The following is a 17,905-nucleotide window of genomic DNA, read 5'->3' as shown; positions in this document are numbered from 1 at the left end:
ACCTACCCACCCACCCACCTACCCACCTACCCACCCACCATCCACTGAGTGTCTGTCTGAGCCACATTATCCTAGGGATCAGTGACTAACAGGACAGACAAGGAACCTGTGTTCACAAAGATCACATTCCACTTTCTTTATTCTTTCCTCTAAATCAAACAGCCAACTTATCAAAGTAAGGCCTGGTTGAGAAGGAGGATAGTCGGGGGTGGGGTGGTGTGGTGTCTAAGAAGGTCTGTTGGGGGATCTGGTTTTGTGATGGGTAGCCAAAATGCCATGCAAAGTGAGACCTTTTCTATTTCAGAATCTACCAGTTGCTCCAAGTAGTACACCGAGGGCAAGACAGCAAACAGATCTTGCAGAGTCATTAGTGGTAACGGTGGGTGGGGGAATGAGGTCTGGTGTGAGAGACCACAAGCTTCTGACTTTGAGCCCTCACATATAGTTTTCTAAACACACATGCAAAAAAATGAAAATATACCCCCAAACCATCCCGTAAACTGATGCTGCCCTGAATGCTAATGAGCTCCCCATCGCCGGAGGTGTGTGAAGAGATGCTGGGCAGCCACCTGTCAGAGAGGAATGCTGGAGAGAGAAAACAGCTCTGGGTGGGTGGTCCTGGCATTCCCTTCCAATATTAAGATTCACGGAATCTGGGGCAGCTGCATTCTCGTTACAGACACACACAGACACGGCAAACACACACCACTAACCCCTTCCTGGCCGCTGGCTCTAAGCCTGTTCCTTTTCCTCCTTTCGGCAGCACTGTCCCAGGCCCTGATGCACTGTGCCTGAGGGCACCTGTCTGGAGACAGCAGTTTGGCAGGAGCCGCAGGCAGAGAGGTCTGTGTGGCGCCGGCCCCTGCCCCGACAAAGTGCTGGGCTCTGTGGTGCCCCAGCCACCCGACTCCGTGGAGGGCCTCACCTGATGCCCACATGGAAGAGTCCTAGGGCAGGCCCCCTCCTCCAGCTATACTCTTCAGCCATAAGAGTTCAAGCTCGGAAGATGCAGAGACCTAGTATCACACTGGGTCCTCCAGCTGAGGGAGCCTGGGCAATTCACATCACTTCTCTAAGTCCCAGTTTCCACTTCTGTAAAATTGGGGTGGTGACAGCGTCAACCTCACTGGATTTTACTGGGTAATGCATGGCCCCTGATACCTAGCGAGTGCTCAGAAAAAGGTTGCAATGATTATCTCCTTGACCCTCACCTTGGACTTGGAGGAGCTGGGTATGGAAGGAGGGCCTGGGGCAGGGGAGAAGGTTGGCGGGCCCAGACAGAGCCTTCCACCAATTTCTCACCCTTGCAGCTGCCCAGAGTTTTGCAGTTTACAAATGCTTCCATGGGCTCAGAGCCATCTCTGAGGAGGGCACTCTTGTGAGCCCCATTTCACAGGGAAGGAATCCTAAGTAACTTGACCAAGGTCACATGGCTAGGAAGTGGGGGAACTGAGGTGCAGTCAGCATTGATTCCCAATCCAAGCCCCCCATAACCCTGTCTGTGCCAGGAGGTGCTTATGGGTTAACAGGTCGCCTCTTTCTTGGCACGTCTTAACCAGGGTTTCCTGGGAAGAATGCTTAAAGCCAGTGGTTTTCAAACTGTGGGTCCCTGGAGGTTTGGGGGTGAGCAGCACTGAAGGATAGGATTTCTCACCACCACCCGCATATCAGGAAGGCTCCATTTCTATTTGCTTAAAAAATTATTTTTTAGTCTCTTAACTAAAATATCAATGGGAAAAATGGCTCTGCTACTATTACAAAAAGGAGCCCTGGTGGTACAATGGTTACGCGCTCAGCTGCTAACTGAAAGGCCAGTAATTCAAACCCATCAGTAGCTTCTTGGGACAAAAGACCTGGCGATCTGCTCCCATAAAGATTATAGCCTTGGAAACCCTATGGGGCAGTTCTACTCTGTCCTATAGGGTGGCTATGAGTCGAATCGACTCGACAGCATAAAACAACAATTACAAAAGAGAAAAAAATTAAAAAAAAACAAAACAAAACCAGCTGTTCTCTCTAAAAGAAATGACAGGATTGTGGTCCCAAGCTCCAGTAATTAGTGCCCAGAGAGAGATTTAGGGGACTGTGAATCTTCCTGGCTATCCATGAGGCCAGAACAAACCAGCATCAAGCAGAGAGATTGGAGATGTCGGGCTCGGCTGGAAGGCTCCTGTCTGGGGCTGGCGTGTGGACTAAAGTTGGCCAGGGGGCCTGTCCAGTTCTCTTTTGCTTTTAATAACAAGGTGGGCATGTGCTGAGCCAGGTATTGTGTGACTCTATGCTAAGTACTTGACCTACATTCTCTCATTTAATCCTAAAACACCCTGGGTGGCAGGTACAATTTTTTCCCCAATTTAGCAATGAGTCTGAAAGCTCAGAGCCTTAAAGTGTCCAGCCCGATGTCTTAAAGTTGAAGTGAAGGAAACAGGACTCAAACCCAGGTCTCCCAAACCCACAGGACCCTACACCACTGAGAGACGAAGGGGGATAAGGAAGGTCGTCATTCCTCCAAGTGCCGGTTGCGCTGACCTGGATGCTGAATGGTAACCACTAGGTGGCGGTAGAGCCTCACAGGAACAAAGAGTTCCTGGGGTTTCAGGGAAGCGGCAGCCAGAGGCCTCAGACCCCACTGCAGGAACTCTCCCTGCCCCCACTCTCTCTCCTGGCCTAGCCCTCCTGCCCTGATGTCAGTGTGGTGGGAGAGCAGTTTTGGGCGGGAGCATGACTTGGGTTTGAATCCCAGCTCTGCTACTTCCTTGCTGAGGGCCTTTGGGAGAAGGGCTGTCTGAGTGTCATGTTTCTCATCCCTAAAATAGGAGTGAACATGCTTGCCTGGGGGTTGTGGCGAGGATCAAAGGAGGCAAAGACCTTGGCAATGGATAGGATTGTGGTAATTAAGGCTCAGTGAGCATGCACTACAGGCCAAACAGAGCTCTTTTGAGGTGTCTTAAAGTGGATAACATTTAGAAACTAAGATATTTCACATAGAAACCCTGAATTTCCAACTTCTCTTGAGAATCTGCATCCCCACCTGGGAGCATCTGCTGGAGCTGAGGTCAGCTGCCCCTTCGGATGGGGTCTGGAGCCTCCAGGTTACCTCAGTCCACTCTCTATCGGAGCCCAGCCCACTTCTCTCCTCATGTCTGTTACCCTCTTGGCACCTCGGCTTAGTTGGCAGGTGAGGTTGCCCCTGTGACGAGTCTTGAAACAAAGGAATAGTGAAATTTGTCTCCATTTGGGGTCCAAGAGGGGCTCAAATGGGCTTTTCTGTGTATTTGCCCTGGGGCTAGTAATAAGAACCTTGCAGTACCCTCTTTACCACCTGGGACTACAGTGGGGCAGATGAAAAAATCGGGCATCAGGCACAAAGGAGGCCACGGAATCCTGCTACTCCAGGCCTGTAGTCCTTTTCAGGGGTCCTTGGCTGCTCTTCTCACTCTGGGGGCTGCTCAGTGGGGCCTTGAGAAGTCTGCAGGCTGCCCATGCCCCTGGTTAGATCAGGTTTGGTCTGGCTCTGGCCCTGAGGCTGAGAAGGACTTCCTGGGAGGCTGGAGGTGGCCGCCGTGACTCTGAGGAAGGGATCTCCTGATTTGGCTGGGATGGCCTCCTGGTTCCTCCAGACATCCTGATGGGGCCTCCAGTCCCCAGGGCTTCCTCGGCCAGTGGAAATGCTCCTGGGCCTGCAAGCCTCACTCCAACACTGCCTCTTCCTCCAGGGAAGCTTCCCTGATCCTCCAGGCAGACATACCTGCTCCTTCCTCAGGGCCCCACAGCATCCTGTGGTGTCTCCAGGGAGTGATCGTTTTATTCTGCCTGTGGAACATGCTTGTTTGCATGTCTGTCTTCTTCCCTGGATAAGTTTTGTTTAACTCGTGTCCCCTACACCTAGCCCAGGGCTTGGCCTTACAAGGTGCTTGATAGATGTTTACTGAGTGAGAGAGAGTGAGTGAGAGAATGTGCCACCGGGGCAGAAACGGGGTTGCCTTAGAGAAAAGTGCTGGGAGCAGAACCATTTTTAATATGGGATTCTAGGAGACTTTAGGATTTTGAAGCTAAACGGCACTAAAGACCTGATCTCAGACACAGGGGCATCCTTAACTTGGTATCTCCCATGGATAAGGATAAAGAGCTGGCAGCCTCCCCAGGGCTATGTGCTCATCTCCTCTGATTCCCTGACAGGGTCTTTTTTTTTTTTTTTTTGTTTTTTTTTTTTTTTTTAAACAATGATGGGAACTGTTTATTGAGTGCCTACTATGCACCAGGCACTGGGTTAAGGGATTTACATGCATTCTCTGATTTAAAACTTCACAACAACTTTATGAAATAGATATTCTTAATTAACCTCATTTTTAAGAGATCAGGGAAGCTAGCATTATACAGCGAATTTGTTGTCAGACTAGGATTTACACCCAGTTCCTTCTGATTCCCAAGCCCTCTGCCTGACAAGGGCTTTAGAAGACAGGAATTCTCTGGTTTCCCCTTTCATCCCTCAGGCCCTGATTAGGTAACAGCAGAATGTTTTAACATCCCTGCCATTACATCACCACCTTTACCAAGTCACCACCCAACAGCTCACATGAGTGCAGGGGAAAGCTGGGCTCTTGACATGCTCATGTAAAGGCTCAATTTGCTAAGATCATGATTAGATCAACCCTCAACCTGCAGTGATGTATCCAAGAGGTATATTCTGTTATGACCCACATTAGCCAGAGGAGGAAACTGAGGCACAGAGAGGTTGAGTAACTTGCTCAAACTCAGGTCCATCTGACCGCAAATGCTGGAGCTGCTTGGTTTGTGGGCCACCCTCAGCCCTATCTCCTCGGCTGTCTGTCCTTCCACTTCCACCGTGTCCAGCGGCTCCAGAGACACAGATGTTTAAAGGCCCAGACTCTACAAACAACTGAGGCCCCTAGGGTGAGCCCCTTTCTCTGGTGTTGGCCCATCCCCAACTGCACCTGACTTGCTGGTCTTCCTCTACTCACTCTCCACCAGGAACCTTCTACCCCGTTTGTGTCTCCTGTGCTTGTCTTTGCTGCTCTCCCAGCTGGGCTTGCCCCCTGTCCTGCTCATACAAATCCTTCCCTTTCCTTAAGACGCAACTCCAATGGCCCCTCCTCCAGGGAGCTTTCTCCTGTAGACTAGTGCTTCTCAGACAAGAGCTTAGAATAGGTTCTTTCTGGTTGGAACCACTGCTGAGAATTTGCATTTCTGTCAAGTTCCCAGGTGATGCTAATGCTTCTGGTTAATGCTGCTGGTTAGGGACCAATTCTGAGACCCACTAGCAGTGGTTCTAAGAATTTATTTTACATAGGAATCACCCGGGGTCTTGCTAAACTGTAGATTCAGACTCAGTATATCTGGGGTGGAAAGGCAAATTCTCAGCAGGGGTTTGAACTGGAACGAACTGGATCAAAGCCCTGTCTCAGACTTACCTGTGCATCAGAATCACCTGGAGGTCGGGCTTATTAAAACACAGATCCCTCGGCCCCATATCTGGAGCTTCTGGTTCAGCAGGTCTGGGGTGGGGTCTGGGAATTTGCATTTCTAACAAGTGACCAGGTGATGCTAATGCTGCTAGTATGGGGAATCACAATTGGAAAGCCACTGGTTTAAGCCAGGAGTCCCTGGGTTGTACAAATGGCTAAGCACTTGACTACTAGCTCAAAAGTTGGTGGTTCAAACCCACCCAGAGGCACCTTGAAGAATGGCCTGGTGACCTGCTTCTGAAAGGTCACAGCCTTGAAAACCCTATGGAGTGCAGTTCTACTCTGCAACAAAGGGGGGTCACCATGAGTCAGAACTGACTTGATGGCAACTGGTCTGGTTAGGTTTAAACTGATTGTTTTCAACAGGGTTTGTTGGACACGTATTGGGGTCTTTATGAGGGTGTGTGTGAAGGGGGACTCCGCTCCCTCCAAGCCTGCAGAGAAGTGTTGTATTTATCTATTTGATATTCTTGAGTTCAGTATAAAGTTTCAGTTGAAGAAAATGTTTAGTGACTGGGGGAAAAAGTCTGAAAATGAACACTCGTCACTAATCCCAGCCAAATGTGTTCTTGCTTCCAAAAGGGGTGGGGCAGCCTCTAGATGCCAGTCTCTCTTTGTACGGTGGCTTCCCCAAGTATGGCTTTTGTTCCACTGGTGGCATGCAACATAATTCTAGGTGTAACACAGACGAACATTTTCTATTTTAATAGTTATGTATCTAATATGTATTATTGCATTATTAATGTCCCTGGGTGGTACAAAGGGTCAACGTGCTCGGCTGTTAACCGAAAGGCTGGAGGTTTGAGTCCACCCAGAGGTACACTGGAAGAAAGGCGAACTACTTCTAAAAAAGTCAGCCTCTGAAAACCCTTTGGAGCAGTTTTACTCTGACACACATGGAGTCACCATGAATTGGAGTTGACTCGACAGCAACTGATTGATTGCATTATTACTTCTGTATATATTACATGTCTTACGTGTAACATGCATTATTTTGCTGAAAAGTAGAAAAAAATCTAACATATTGAACCTGCATATCTGTGATTTAGATGAAGCTAAATTTAAAAAGTGAGCAGATTTAAAATTGATGTCAAGTAAAATATTCAGCCATAGTATGGCTGGCATACTGATAAGGCCAAAATCATGGCGATGGTTTGAAGGCCTGAGTTTAGGAAAAACCCTCCTTGAGAACAGTTTGAAAGTCACTTAAGGAGTTGTCCTGCTCCCTTAATGCTCCTGAATTTCTTCCCCTTGAGTTTCATGCCCATCTCCCCGTTTTCTTTCTTAAACTAATAAAAGATTAGGATGACATTTTGAAAAGGCCATCTCATTAGGCAGCCTTGTCCCCATTGGAGCATCCAGCTCTGTGCAAAGTAGCCAGCTAGCCATTTATCTTATGGTAATGAGGTGTCATCTCCCCACGGGGGCCTGCCTTCCTCTCCTGCCTCTTCCTCCAGCACCGCCTCCCCCCTCCCGCCACCCACTCTGTGCCAGGAGAGAGTGTAGGGGTGGGGGTGGGGAGGCGGCAGAGTCCCCCCTGGCCTGGACACATGGGTGCAGGGAGCGGGGAGGGTGCGTGTCCTTACCTGTACACCGTGGTTGGCGGGGAGCTCAAGCTGTCATATATGAGCCTCACGTGGCCCTGGTACAGCTCCAGCGCCAGGGGGTCGTTGTCTCCCTTGTAGAGAAGGATGCCGTTGTCCTTGTCAGTGGCCACCTGGAGAGATTGGCCAGGGTGTGTGGGTGGGGCTCACTTGAGGGTTAACTTCCTCCCTCCCCACCTCAGAGCCCTCTTCCAGGTGGCAGCTCCTGATCTCACCCTGGACTGAATTCTGTCCACATTTCTTCCTCTATCTAGTCTGTGAGTTCCCAGAAGGCAGGGCTGAGACTTTCACGTCACTGAAATGCTGACTGAGCAATTCAACAAGTTATTTATTGAGCACCTACTATGTGCCACCATGTGTCTATATACTGCATAGCATCTCCTAATTGTTCATTCATCAGTTCATTCGACCAGCGGCTCCGAGTGCCGCTGTGCCCCAGGCCCTAGACTGACATTTACTCACATTAGTTTTAATCATGGATTAATCTGTTCATCCATTCTTTCTTTCATTCATTCATTTGAAGCATTTACTGAGTATATACTATGTACTCAGCCCTGGGACTACGGAGATCAACAGAACTGCTGGTCTCCAGCACTCTCAGAATAGCAGCAGAGCCACATAGAGAAAGAAACAACGATGAAGTAGGTGATGGGCATGCTAATAGATGAAGCATAATGCTCTAGTCTAGACAAACTCGGGGAGCCCTGGTAGCACAGTGGTTAAGAAATCAGCTACTAGGCAAAAGGTCGGCAGTTCAAATCCGCCAGGGTTTCCTAGGAAACCCTAGGGGGCAGTTGTACTCTTGTCCTAGAGGGTCGCTATGAGTTGGAATCGACTCGACGGCAATGGGTAGACGAACTTGGAAGGGGAATCCATTAATTTTGCCTGAAGCAGTGGATGGGTGCACATGTGGCTCTTGGATCACTTTATAGAAGGGATAAGTGATTTGACCTAGGCTTTGAATGAGGAATAGGAAAATTCCTTGGTAGCAAGAGGATGAGAGATGGGGGAAAGGGGTCTCTCAGCAGAGGGAACAGCATGAATCAAAGTTTGGAGGTGGGTCAGGTAGGTGTAGGAGCCCTGGTGGCACAGTGGTTAAGTGCTCACTGCTAACCAAAAGGTCAGCAGTTCGAACCTACCAGCCGCTCTGTGAAAGAAAGATGTGGCAGTCTGCTTCCGTAAAGATTATACCCTTGGAAGCCCTATGGGGTCGTTCTACTCTGTCCTATAGGGTCACTATGAGTCAGAGTAGATTTGACAGCAATGGATTTGGGTTTAAGGTATGTGTAAGAGTCTGTTTTGGGCACTGGTGGTATAGTGGTGAGCGCAGCTGCCTTCCAAGCAGTTGACCCGGTTTTGATTCCCGGCCTACGCAGTGGGCTGACATTTAGATTAGCCCTAGTGGTGCAGCGGTTAAGAGCTCAACTGCTAACCAAAAGGTCAGCAGTTTGAATCCACCAGCTGCTCCCTGGAAACCCTATGGGGCACTTCTACTCTGTTCTATAGGATCGCTATGAGTTGGAATTGACCCCACAGCAGCGGGAAGAGTCCCTGGGTACTGCGAACAGTTAATGTGCTCAGCTTCTAACTGAAAGGTTGGAGGTTCAAATCCACCCAGAGGCACCTTGGAAGAAAGGCCTGGAGATCTACTTTCAAAAAAAAATCAGCCACTGAAAACCCTATGAAGCACAGTTCTACTCTGACACACAGGGGGTTGCCATGTGTTGGAACTGACTCGACAGCAACTGGTTAAGGTATGTGTGTGCTTGTGTTTGGGGGGAGTGAGTGGACACAAGGTTGGAAATTCAGGTGGGAACCACCTGTTCAGCTTCTGCAGGCCAAGGCCTACTCACCCTTTAAGTCTTGCTGGAAATGTCACTTTCTCCTGGAAGCCCTTCCTGATTTCTCCCAGTCTAGGTTAGATACTCCCTTGCCTCCCAGCTCTATGAGGAGCTCCACCAGCAACTTGAAATTTCCTTCTTGGTACCTAGCACAACCAGACTTAAACAATGGCAGGCAGAGTTGTTTGTTTAATGCTTGTCTTGTCCCTAGTCTATAAGCGACATCAGGGTCAGGGCCTTCCTATCTGTCTTGGTCGCCGTGATATTCTTAGCGCAGTTCTCCATTCTTGGGCATGGAGTAAAATCAACAAAACCAAACCCATTGCCATAGAGTTGATTTTGACTCATAGCGACTCTATAGGACAGAGGAGAACTGCCACTCCATAGGGTTTCCAAGGAGCGGCTGGTGAATTCGAACTGCTGACGTTTTGGTTAGCAGCCAAGCTCTTAACCACTGCATGGAGTTAGCCTCATTAAATGTTGGTTGAATGAATGCGACATATTTGTTTTCGGTTCCCCAGGGCCTGCTCTGCAGACCACACACAGTAGACGTTCACAGTGGGAATGCAGCAAGAGTAAGAGGCAGAGACTCGCGTCTCTCAGCTTTGTGCGTTTCAGGCCCTAAGCAGCACTAGATTGGGAAATGGTGGTCTTGGCTGTATTTTCCCAGCCTGGGTGGGGTGGTGGGTTTGAGGGCTGCCAGGTGGCCTGGCCTCAGGATCATGTGGCTATTTGACTGTTGGTGGAGGAAAGGGGCCCAGCCTGTACCAGGGGAAAGGCTGCAGGTCCCTGCTCTTTCTGCCTTCTAAGCCCTCATGATGCCTGCTGCACCCTGAGTTCATGGAGTAGGACTCTTGATTGGTGGCACAGAAGGACCACTGAACCGACAGTCAGAACCTGGAGCTCCAGTCTAGTCTCTCCCACTGCAAATAATGTGATCTTACCCGAGCCCTCTCCTCTGGGGGCCTCAGTCTCTGTACAGAGAGAAAGTGTAATAATAATAACTATAAACAAAATGCTAACAATTACCATTTATTCAACACTTACTATGAACCAGGCACTGTGCCTAGAGTCACCTGGGGAATTTTTACAAATACTGGTGTCTGGGCTTCACCCCAGACCAATTAAACATGAATCTCTGGGGGCTGGGCTGCTGGCAAAGATAGTTGACAAAGTTCTTCACTTGACTCTACTGTATTGTCAAGGCTGAGAACCACTGGTTTCAGAAATTGCTACCCAGAGGGCACCCATTTGCCAGATACCTGACCTGATTAGTCTATCAGCTCCTACCACCTGGCACACATCAGCCTGCAGTAATAGGATGCACAGCAGGTAAGCGGTGATAGAATATCTGGATTTCTGGGGCACTGGGGGCTGCTCTGGTTAGTTGAGACCCAATAATGAGGTCCCTGGGTGGGTGGGACTGAGTGAGGGTAGGGCAATGAGGTGGCCCCAGGAGGGTGAGGGCAACCAGACTTCCTTCTCACTTGTACCCAGGGCCATCCTCATCTCAGAAGGCCTGTCCACTAGACTGCAAGCTTCCTGACAAGAAGAAATTTTTTTTTTGTGACCCCTGTGCCTCCAATGGTGCCTGGCATGTTCAGGTGCTCAACAGATCTTTGTTGAATGAATATTTTCTCCATAAGCTCCAGATCTAACCTGGGTGTATGTGGTCATATCCAAAAGACGGAGGATCCTAAGTATCATCCAGCAGCCCCCAACCCCACCTGTCATGGGCCACTGACTGACCAGCGCCCTCTAGTGGTGTCTCCAGGGTGCCTCCTGCCCAGCAAGCCTATAGGCAGGGCCTGTTCTTTTTCTGAAGCTCTGGTGGCAGAGTGGTTAAAAGCTACAGCTGCTAACCAAAAGGTCGGCAGTTTGAATCCACCAGGCGCTCCTTGGAAATCCTATTGGGGGCTGCTCCCACGCCCACGAGTACAGCATTTAGGTCCTGCAGAAATGTAGTTTGGAATAAACGTGCTCAGGTCTGAACGTGAGGAACCTGAAAGAAATTCGTCTGAAAAGAACTTGGCTCATACTCAATGGTTTTCCATTCCCTGAAAATGGCCTGATTGCTTGTGCCTCTGGGCCTCTGCACATGCTGATCCCTCAGGCTCAGCCCCGCTACCTCTGTCCTTCACCTTGTCTGTTAGTCCCCAACCCTGCTACGGTTCATCAGGCAAACTCCTATGCAGCCTTCAGATCCCAGCTTAGCTAATATCATGGCCTCTTGGGAACCTTCTCTGATTCTTCCCAACAGTGTGGGATCACTGCCCCTCCTGTATGTTCCACAGCACCCAGCATTGTCATTGTTTCCTTGTCATCCTGCCCTGGGCAAGGGGCTTTGTCTGTCTTGTTCCATCACTGCACCGCCATTGCTGAGCACAGTGTCTGGCATATAGAAGTTGAACAAATATTTTCTAGAGGAATGAATGAATGAGGCTAGAAGTAGGGGCTGCTGTTTACAGTGACAGCTGGTCAGAAATTGTCTCTAGAACCCTCTGGACAGAGCTGGCTCATGTCCCCCAAAGCTGAGTATTGTCCTTGATGACGCTTTAGGGGAGGAGGCAGGACGCTATAGTCTGGGCCATGCCAGCTGTTCTCCGAAGAGTCAGAGCATGGGAGCAAGCTGGGGTCCTCCCAAGGGCAGGGCAGGGTGGGGGCGCACCTGCAGGGAGATGTTGGCCTGGGGCCGGACCTTGGCGGAGGCCAGTTCCACGTAGGAGTCCTTGCCCACGAAGTTGACAGTGATGAGCTTCTCACAGCGGGGCCCGGCGAAGCCTGGCAGACAGCGGCAGGTGGGCTCCTGCTGCACCACGATGCACTGGGCCCCGTTCTGGCATTCGTACTGGTCACAGGGGCTGGTCTGCAGCAGGACCATGGGCGGGGGGTGCTCACAGAAGAGCCCACTGGCAGAAGGGCAGAGGAGGATGTCGGAGGGAGGAAGGGAGGAAGGCAGAAGAGCAATTAGTTATTCTGGCCAAAGAGTCCCTAGCAGATAGAGTGGGGCAAGATGGGAATTGGGAGACCCAGTTCCAGCCCCACCTCTAACTGGCGCAAGTCCTTTTCCTCTCTAATCCTCCATTGTCCCTGGGTGGTGCAAATGACTAATGTGCTCGGCCGCTAACTGAAAGGTTGGTGATTCGAGTCCACCCAGAGGTGCCTTGGAAGAAAGACCTGGCGATCTACTTCTGAAAAATACTACTGAATACCCTATGGAGCACAGTTCAATTCTGACACACATGGGGTTGCCACGAGCTGGAGTTGGCTTTGAGGGCAAATGGCTTTAAGCCTTGGTCCCTGCTCCCCCCTTTATAAAATGATAAGGTTGGATTAGAGTACAGGTCCCCGAATGTCAGTGTCATCAGAATCCTTGGGGGTGGGGGTTTGTTAAAAGTGCAGATTCCTAGATTCCTAGCCCCTCCAATTCAAATTCAGTAGCTCTTTGGTGGGGCTTTACATTTTTACAAGCCTCTGATGCAAATGGTTCTAAATGGGGCTTGAAAAAACACTGATCTGAGGAGCCCATGGTTCCTTTCAGGCTCACAGTCTAGGAGTCTATGTCCAAGACTTGTTTGCATGTTTCACATTTATCCTATCCAGTGGATCTAGATTTGCATTTATGTCATCTAGCAAGTACTGACGTACATGAAAACGTCCCCCAGTCTGGCCCCCTTGAGTGTGGCCCTGATCCTCTCCACCTTCCCCATCCTCCCCTGACAGTCAGTGTGGGAGCTACAACTGGGACCCAGGTCTTTCCTTCCAAGGTCCCCCATAGATACCTTCTGGCCCCCTGGCCAGTGCCTCCCATCTCCCCTTTGTCTTCCTGGCTTCATAATTCTAGAGACTGACCCCAGCCCTCCCATTCACCTCCATTTTTCTGCCATTGGGGCACCATGCTGTTTTTTCTCTCCAGGCTAGAAAGACGACTCCTGCCAGCGTGGCTACATGGCTACTACCCCCACCTCTCAGGCTGGGCTCCAAGAAGGTGGCATCTTCTGTTGGATGGAATCATGCCCAAGCTTGACATTCTGTGAGCTGGAACCTAAGTCCAACTTCCACATGGAGTTACAAAATGGATTAACAACGTCTGCTCTATTTTCCTTATGGGACTTGTAAGGGTTGAAGAAGGTAGGGGGAATACAGGTACCAGTGAGAGCTGGGGCAAGGGCTCCCGGGCCTGGGTCTCCAGCCTAGGTGCCTTGGCCAACCAGTCCCCATCCCATCTTGTCTGGCCCAGGCTGTCTCCTTCCTGCGGTGGCCCTTTGCCATACCTGAAGCCCTGGGGGCAGGTACAGGTGTAGCCATTGACCGCATCCACGCACTGGGCCCCGTGGCGGCACTTATGGGCCACGCAGTCGTCATTGTCCGTCTCGCAGAACTTCCCGCTGTAGCCAGGGAGGCACTCACACCTGTAATGCAGGCAGAACAAGGCTGTTCCACGGGGCCGGGCGAACTTCCAGGTGGTTGCTCTCTCCAGGAGACCTCTCCCTCTCTCCTCAATCTACCCAATTTCCTTACGGCTCCCCTCAACTCTCACAGGCTCCACAAAGCCTGGCTCCACCTTAGGTTTCACGGCGGGTCTGCATGCAGCGTTTGTTGCCTGCAAGTTGATGACTATCTGCTTCAAGTGGGAGTGGGTCTTGTTTTCAGGAGCTGAGCTGAGGACGACAGGGTTGGAATCACACAAATTTGGGCTTGGAGCTGCCACTTTCTATATAGAATTAACGTTCAGTTTAGTACTGTGTGCGGGGCCCTGTGCTAAGCTAAGTACCTTTTGTTGAGTGTCTCATTGGGGCCTGGAAGAAAGGGAGGTTCTATCATCCTCCCTTAAGAGGAGGAGACTAGGGCTCAGAGAGAGCTGACGTCACTTCCCCAAGGCCCCCTATACAGTAATAATAATAATAATAACATTTAGTTTATACATACTGTGCCAAACGCTTGTCTAATATATTAGCCACTCACTACCTCTCTGAGTTTAAGTTTCCTCATCTTTAAATGGGGTCATTGATAAATAATGTCACCTCTTATGTTTGCTTTAAAAATTAAATTATGGTTCCTCAAAAACTTAAACATAGAACTACCATATGACGCAGCAATCTCAATCCTAGGTAGATATCCAAAATAATTGAAAGTAGGAACGCAAACAGAAACTTGTATACCATTGTTCATGGTGACATTATTCACAGTAGCCAAAAGGTGGAAACAACCTAAATGCCCATCAACAGATAAATGGGTAAACAAAATGTGGTACATCCATACAATGGAATACTACTCAGCCATAAAGAGAAATGAAGTCCTAATGCCTGCTACAACACGAATGAATCTGGAAAACCTTATGCTGAGTGGGATAAATCAGTTACAAAAGGGTAAATATTGCATGATCCCACTTATTTGAAATAGGCAAATATATAGAAACCGAAGTTTATTAGCGGTTACCTGGGGGTGGGGAAAGGGGAGTCTTTGTCGAGGGGGCACTGAGTTTCTGTGAATGGTGGTGGAATAATTTGGAAACAGAGAGTGCTGATGGTTACATAACATGGTGAATGTAACCAATGTCACTGAACTGCACATGTAAAAAAAGTTGAATTGGCAAATGTTTTGTTTTATCTTTACTGCAATAAACCAATAAAAAAGCTATTAAAAGAAAAACGTTAAATGAGACACTCTGTGGAAAGCTCTGGGTAAGCATGGAGTAAACAGTCAATATGAGAAGTTGAAGATGATAATGATGATTATCATTAATGATAATGATTATCACTACCGAGCACTCCTCTTGATTTTTTTTTCTTTTGTTCATTTTCCCCCCAGAGATTAGGATTGAAATAAAATGGGCAAAATCTCCCTTCCCATAATAAATGGCTCATGTTCCCCGGGCAAGAGGATGGGAGCTACTGCCCCAGCTCAGCCCTGCGCCCCGATCCTGCCCCTCCCCGAGGAGCAACGCATCAGCAGCTCCATCACCATCTCTGTTCGCCGAGGATTAAAACCTTGCCAGAGAAACCCGCTCCAGCTGAAATGTGGCCTCCGTGATGTGGGCCGTGTGTCTCTGGGCTCCTCTGCCTGTGTAGAAATCCCAGCACAGAAATCCTGAATGCACCGAATTCCTCCCAGGGGCTCAGGCACATGCAAACATAAACACTTGCTGGCTCTTCTGCCTCCTGCAAGGCCTGTACATCTTTATGGACCTATCAGCTGTATTCTCCTGGGCAGAGCAAAAATAATAACCAGAGGCTATTCAAGTCAGAGGAGGTGGTGGTATGAGCAGGGGAAAGTGGTACAGGTGGCCCAGATGGAGAGGCAAGCAATATCTCTGAATACTGATGGGGCAAAGGAGCTTGATGGGAGACATCAGGACAAAGGGATGGTCCTCCCTCCTCCATTTCCTCCCTTCTCTCTTTTTGGGAGTGGACAGAAGTGGATGGGGAAGTGGTTCCGGAAGGCACCCCCATAACTCAGCTGCCTTAAAGTCCCATCTGGCATATCTCAGTGGGGGACAGGGACAGATAAGGTGGATTTGAATGGGGTGTGTGCATGCAGGGCTGATGCTGTGCTTCCTTTGGCCTCAGAGAAACCAGAAGCCCTAACACACCGCCACCTGCATTTTCCGTGGTGATGAGCTCTAGGCTTGGGATGTGCCCCCAAACCCCGTCTCCTTGGCGCTAGAGGCTTCCCTTCAGGCGTTGGACAGAGCCTGCTGGGGGAGGAGAGGGGGTTACTGTGGATGACAGGGCGGGGACTAGGGGAGTCACGTTGGCCAAAGGGTTCTAGAATGTTCCCCATAATGTCAGAAAAATCCCAGATCTCGAGGGTCTTCGGACTTCCCCAGAAGAAACCCTGGTACAAGTTTCCATGAAAGAGGGTGGAGAGAGGATGGGGGTGGGGGGAGCAGAGCCCAGGAGGGATTTCCCAGGGGCACTGTCTGAGTCTCAGGCTCAGGAACTACATGACCTTTTCCTCAGGCAATCTCACATCCACTCTTGGAATTGCTGTGTTCCCCTGGCTCCTATTGGCTCAGATGCTTGCCACGGAGACACCTCTACCAATGGCTGTGGCTGCTGAACAGAGTCAGCGCTCCCTCTCCGTGCTCCTGCACCACCCCCCACCCACACACAGGTGCTCAGGCTGGCAAACTTGCTGTAGCCACAGCGGGCAGAGCGCTGTGAAGGTTGCACAAGGGAAGGTGACCAAATACCCTTTGGACTTTAGATTGCTCTATTTTTCTAGCTCTGGAAAGGAGAGATGCGGAGAGAGAAAGAGAGAGAGACAGACAGATGGACACGCAGCCTCCAAACCTCTGCCTCAAACCTAGACTGCTGCAGGCAGAGTTCTCAGGGATCCACGTGCTGAGGGTTGAAAGCATGAAGCTAAGTCGTACCTGAATCCTTTGTCCAGGGAGATGCATTTGGCCTCATGCTGACAGAGGTTCATCTCGGGCACGCAGTGGTCAATCACTTCATCGCACAGCTCACCTGGCAGGAGGAGTGGGGTCAAGAACTCAGGCTTCAGAGAGTGTCTTGGAGGGATACCCTGGCCAGAGGATCAGACTCATTTCAACCCGTCAGGGGATCACAGATATCAAGAACCTTGCATTCTCTCTCTCGGTGTTATCCCTTCTTCTGTACCTCTGCCTCAGTTTCCCTAGCAGTGACAATGGGAAGATTCCAGTTCCTCCCCAGGTACTGTTATGGCACCGTCATCCATTGCTTGATTATTCAGGGATTGCTGGAGCTGAATACAACAGGTGCCAGGCCCCCACCCTGGGTCTATGCTTACTTGTTTCATTTCATACCCGTTCATTGAGTGCATCCTGCATGGCAGGCACTGTGCCATGTGCTGGGGAGACAACAGTGACCCATTCCTGTCCTCCTCCAGCCTCATGGGGGACATCTGCTAATAAGCAGGCGATTACAACACAGAGCTCTAAGAGTGGTCATAGGAAGCACAAAGGGAACCCATAACCCTGCCTAGCAGGTCAGGGGAGGCTTCCTGGAGAGGCTGACGTGTCTCAGCAGCATCATCCACCTGTTACGGATAAGTAAGCTCCTTGGATTTTCTCAGAGAAGCAAATATGAAAGCAATGTGGAGTTCTGGTCTCTGGATACACTTGCTCTGAAGTTCACAGTGCCACGAAATGCCGAACAGATCATAAATACCTGTGCCTATAAGCCCTGAAAAGCTCACACCACCTGAACACGTGTTTCAGGAATGTGGGGGGTGAGACATTACAGCAGCTCTCCGAGTGATGCCAGATTTTAAGGTCAGTGGTAGACCCTCAGCTTTGGGCTGCCTCAAATTCCACACAGTCAAGCTAAACGAGGGAACTCCTACTCATGCAAGTTCTCTTGGGGGGCACTGGCAGGGGTAAAGGTGGGGACAGGGGCAGGCGAAGGCTGTCTGGGCTCCTACTCCCAGGAGAGGGCAGAGGGGGTCTTGCATGCTGACTGGAGGCAAATGAATGACAGACACGGCCCAGGACTCGGCCCTCTGATGGGTGGGGACAAGCTGATCCCTAACTCTTCCTGGGAGGTGTCCACAAACCCCTCTTTTCCACATGTCCCCCTCTGCCTCTCCAAGACCGAAGGGAGCACTATGTTCTTTATAACCTTTTTCTCTTCCTGGCCACCTGGAGAGACCCAGAGATGAAGACAAGTGTCCTTGTGGGACTTGGGATGCTTTCTGGGACACAGAAAAGTATGACGCCCCCTCTCAGGAACAAAGTTTCTCTTTCTGAAATCAGAAGTGCACCCAGTCCACTGCAGACACCAGGCAGTGCTCCACTGAGGGCAGAAAGCCCCCTCAGCAAGTGGCTCCTCAGCCCCTACTCCTCAGCTCCCCCTCCCACTGCCCATTCTGGGCTCCTGTAAATTCAGTTCAAGCCCCTCCTCTGTCACAAAGCTGATTTTGACCCTCTTTGCCCTCTCCTTTTTATTAACTGCTGAAATTTTTGTCATCTATCTTCTGGTACTGAACA

At 50.1% G+C, this 17,905-nt stretch overlaps 1 protein-coding gene across 1 annotated transcript in view; it reads right to left on the bottom strand.

Moving 5' to 3' along the window:
- SLIT3 (slit guidance ligand 3) overlaps window positions 1-17,905 on the bottom strand; it is a 762,848-nt gene that overhangs the window by 11,040 nt on the left and 733,903 nt on the right. Inside the window, 4 exon segments of the mRNA XM_004371219.2 lie at window positions 7,073-7,203; window positions 11,600-11,840; window positions 13,206-13,343; window positions 16,310-16,403. Coding sequence (XP_004371276.1) covers window positions 7,073-7,203; window positions 11,600-11,840; window positions 13,206-13,343; window positions 16,310-16,403 — 604 coding nt within the window.

Source organism: Trichechus manatus, unplaced genomic scaffold (assembly GCF_000243295.1).
Source record: "Trichechus manatus latirostris isolate Lorelei unplaced genomic scaffold, TriManLat1.0 scaffold00011, whole genome shotgun sequence".
NCBI lineage: Eukaryota > Metazoa > Chordata > Mammalia > Sirenia > Trichechidae > Trichechus > Trichechus manatus.
The sequence above is the reverse complement of the archived record's forward strand: the minus strand, read 5'-3'. Positions and strand labels throughout refer to the sequence as shown.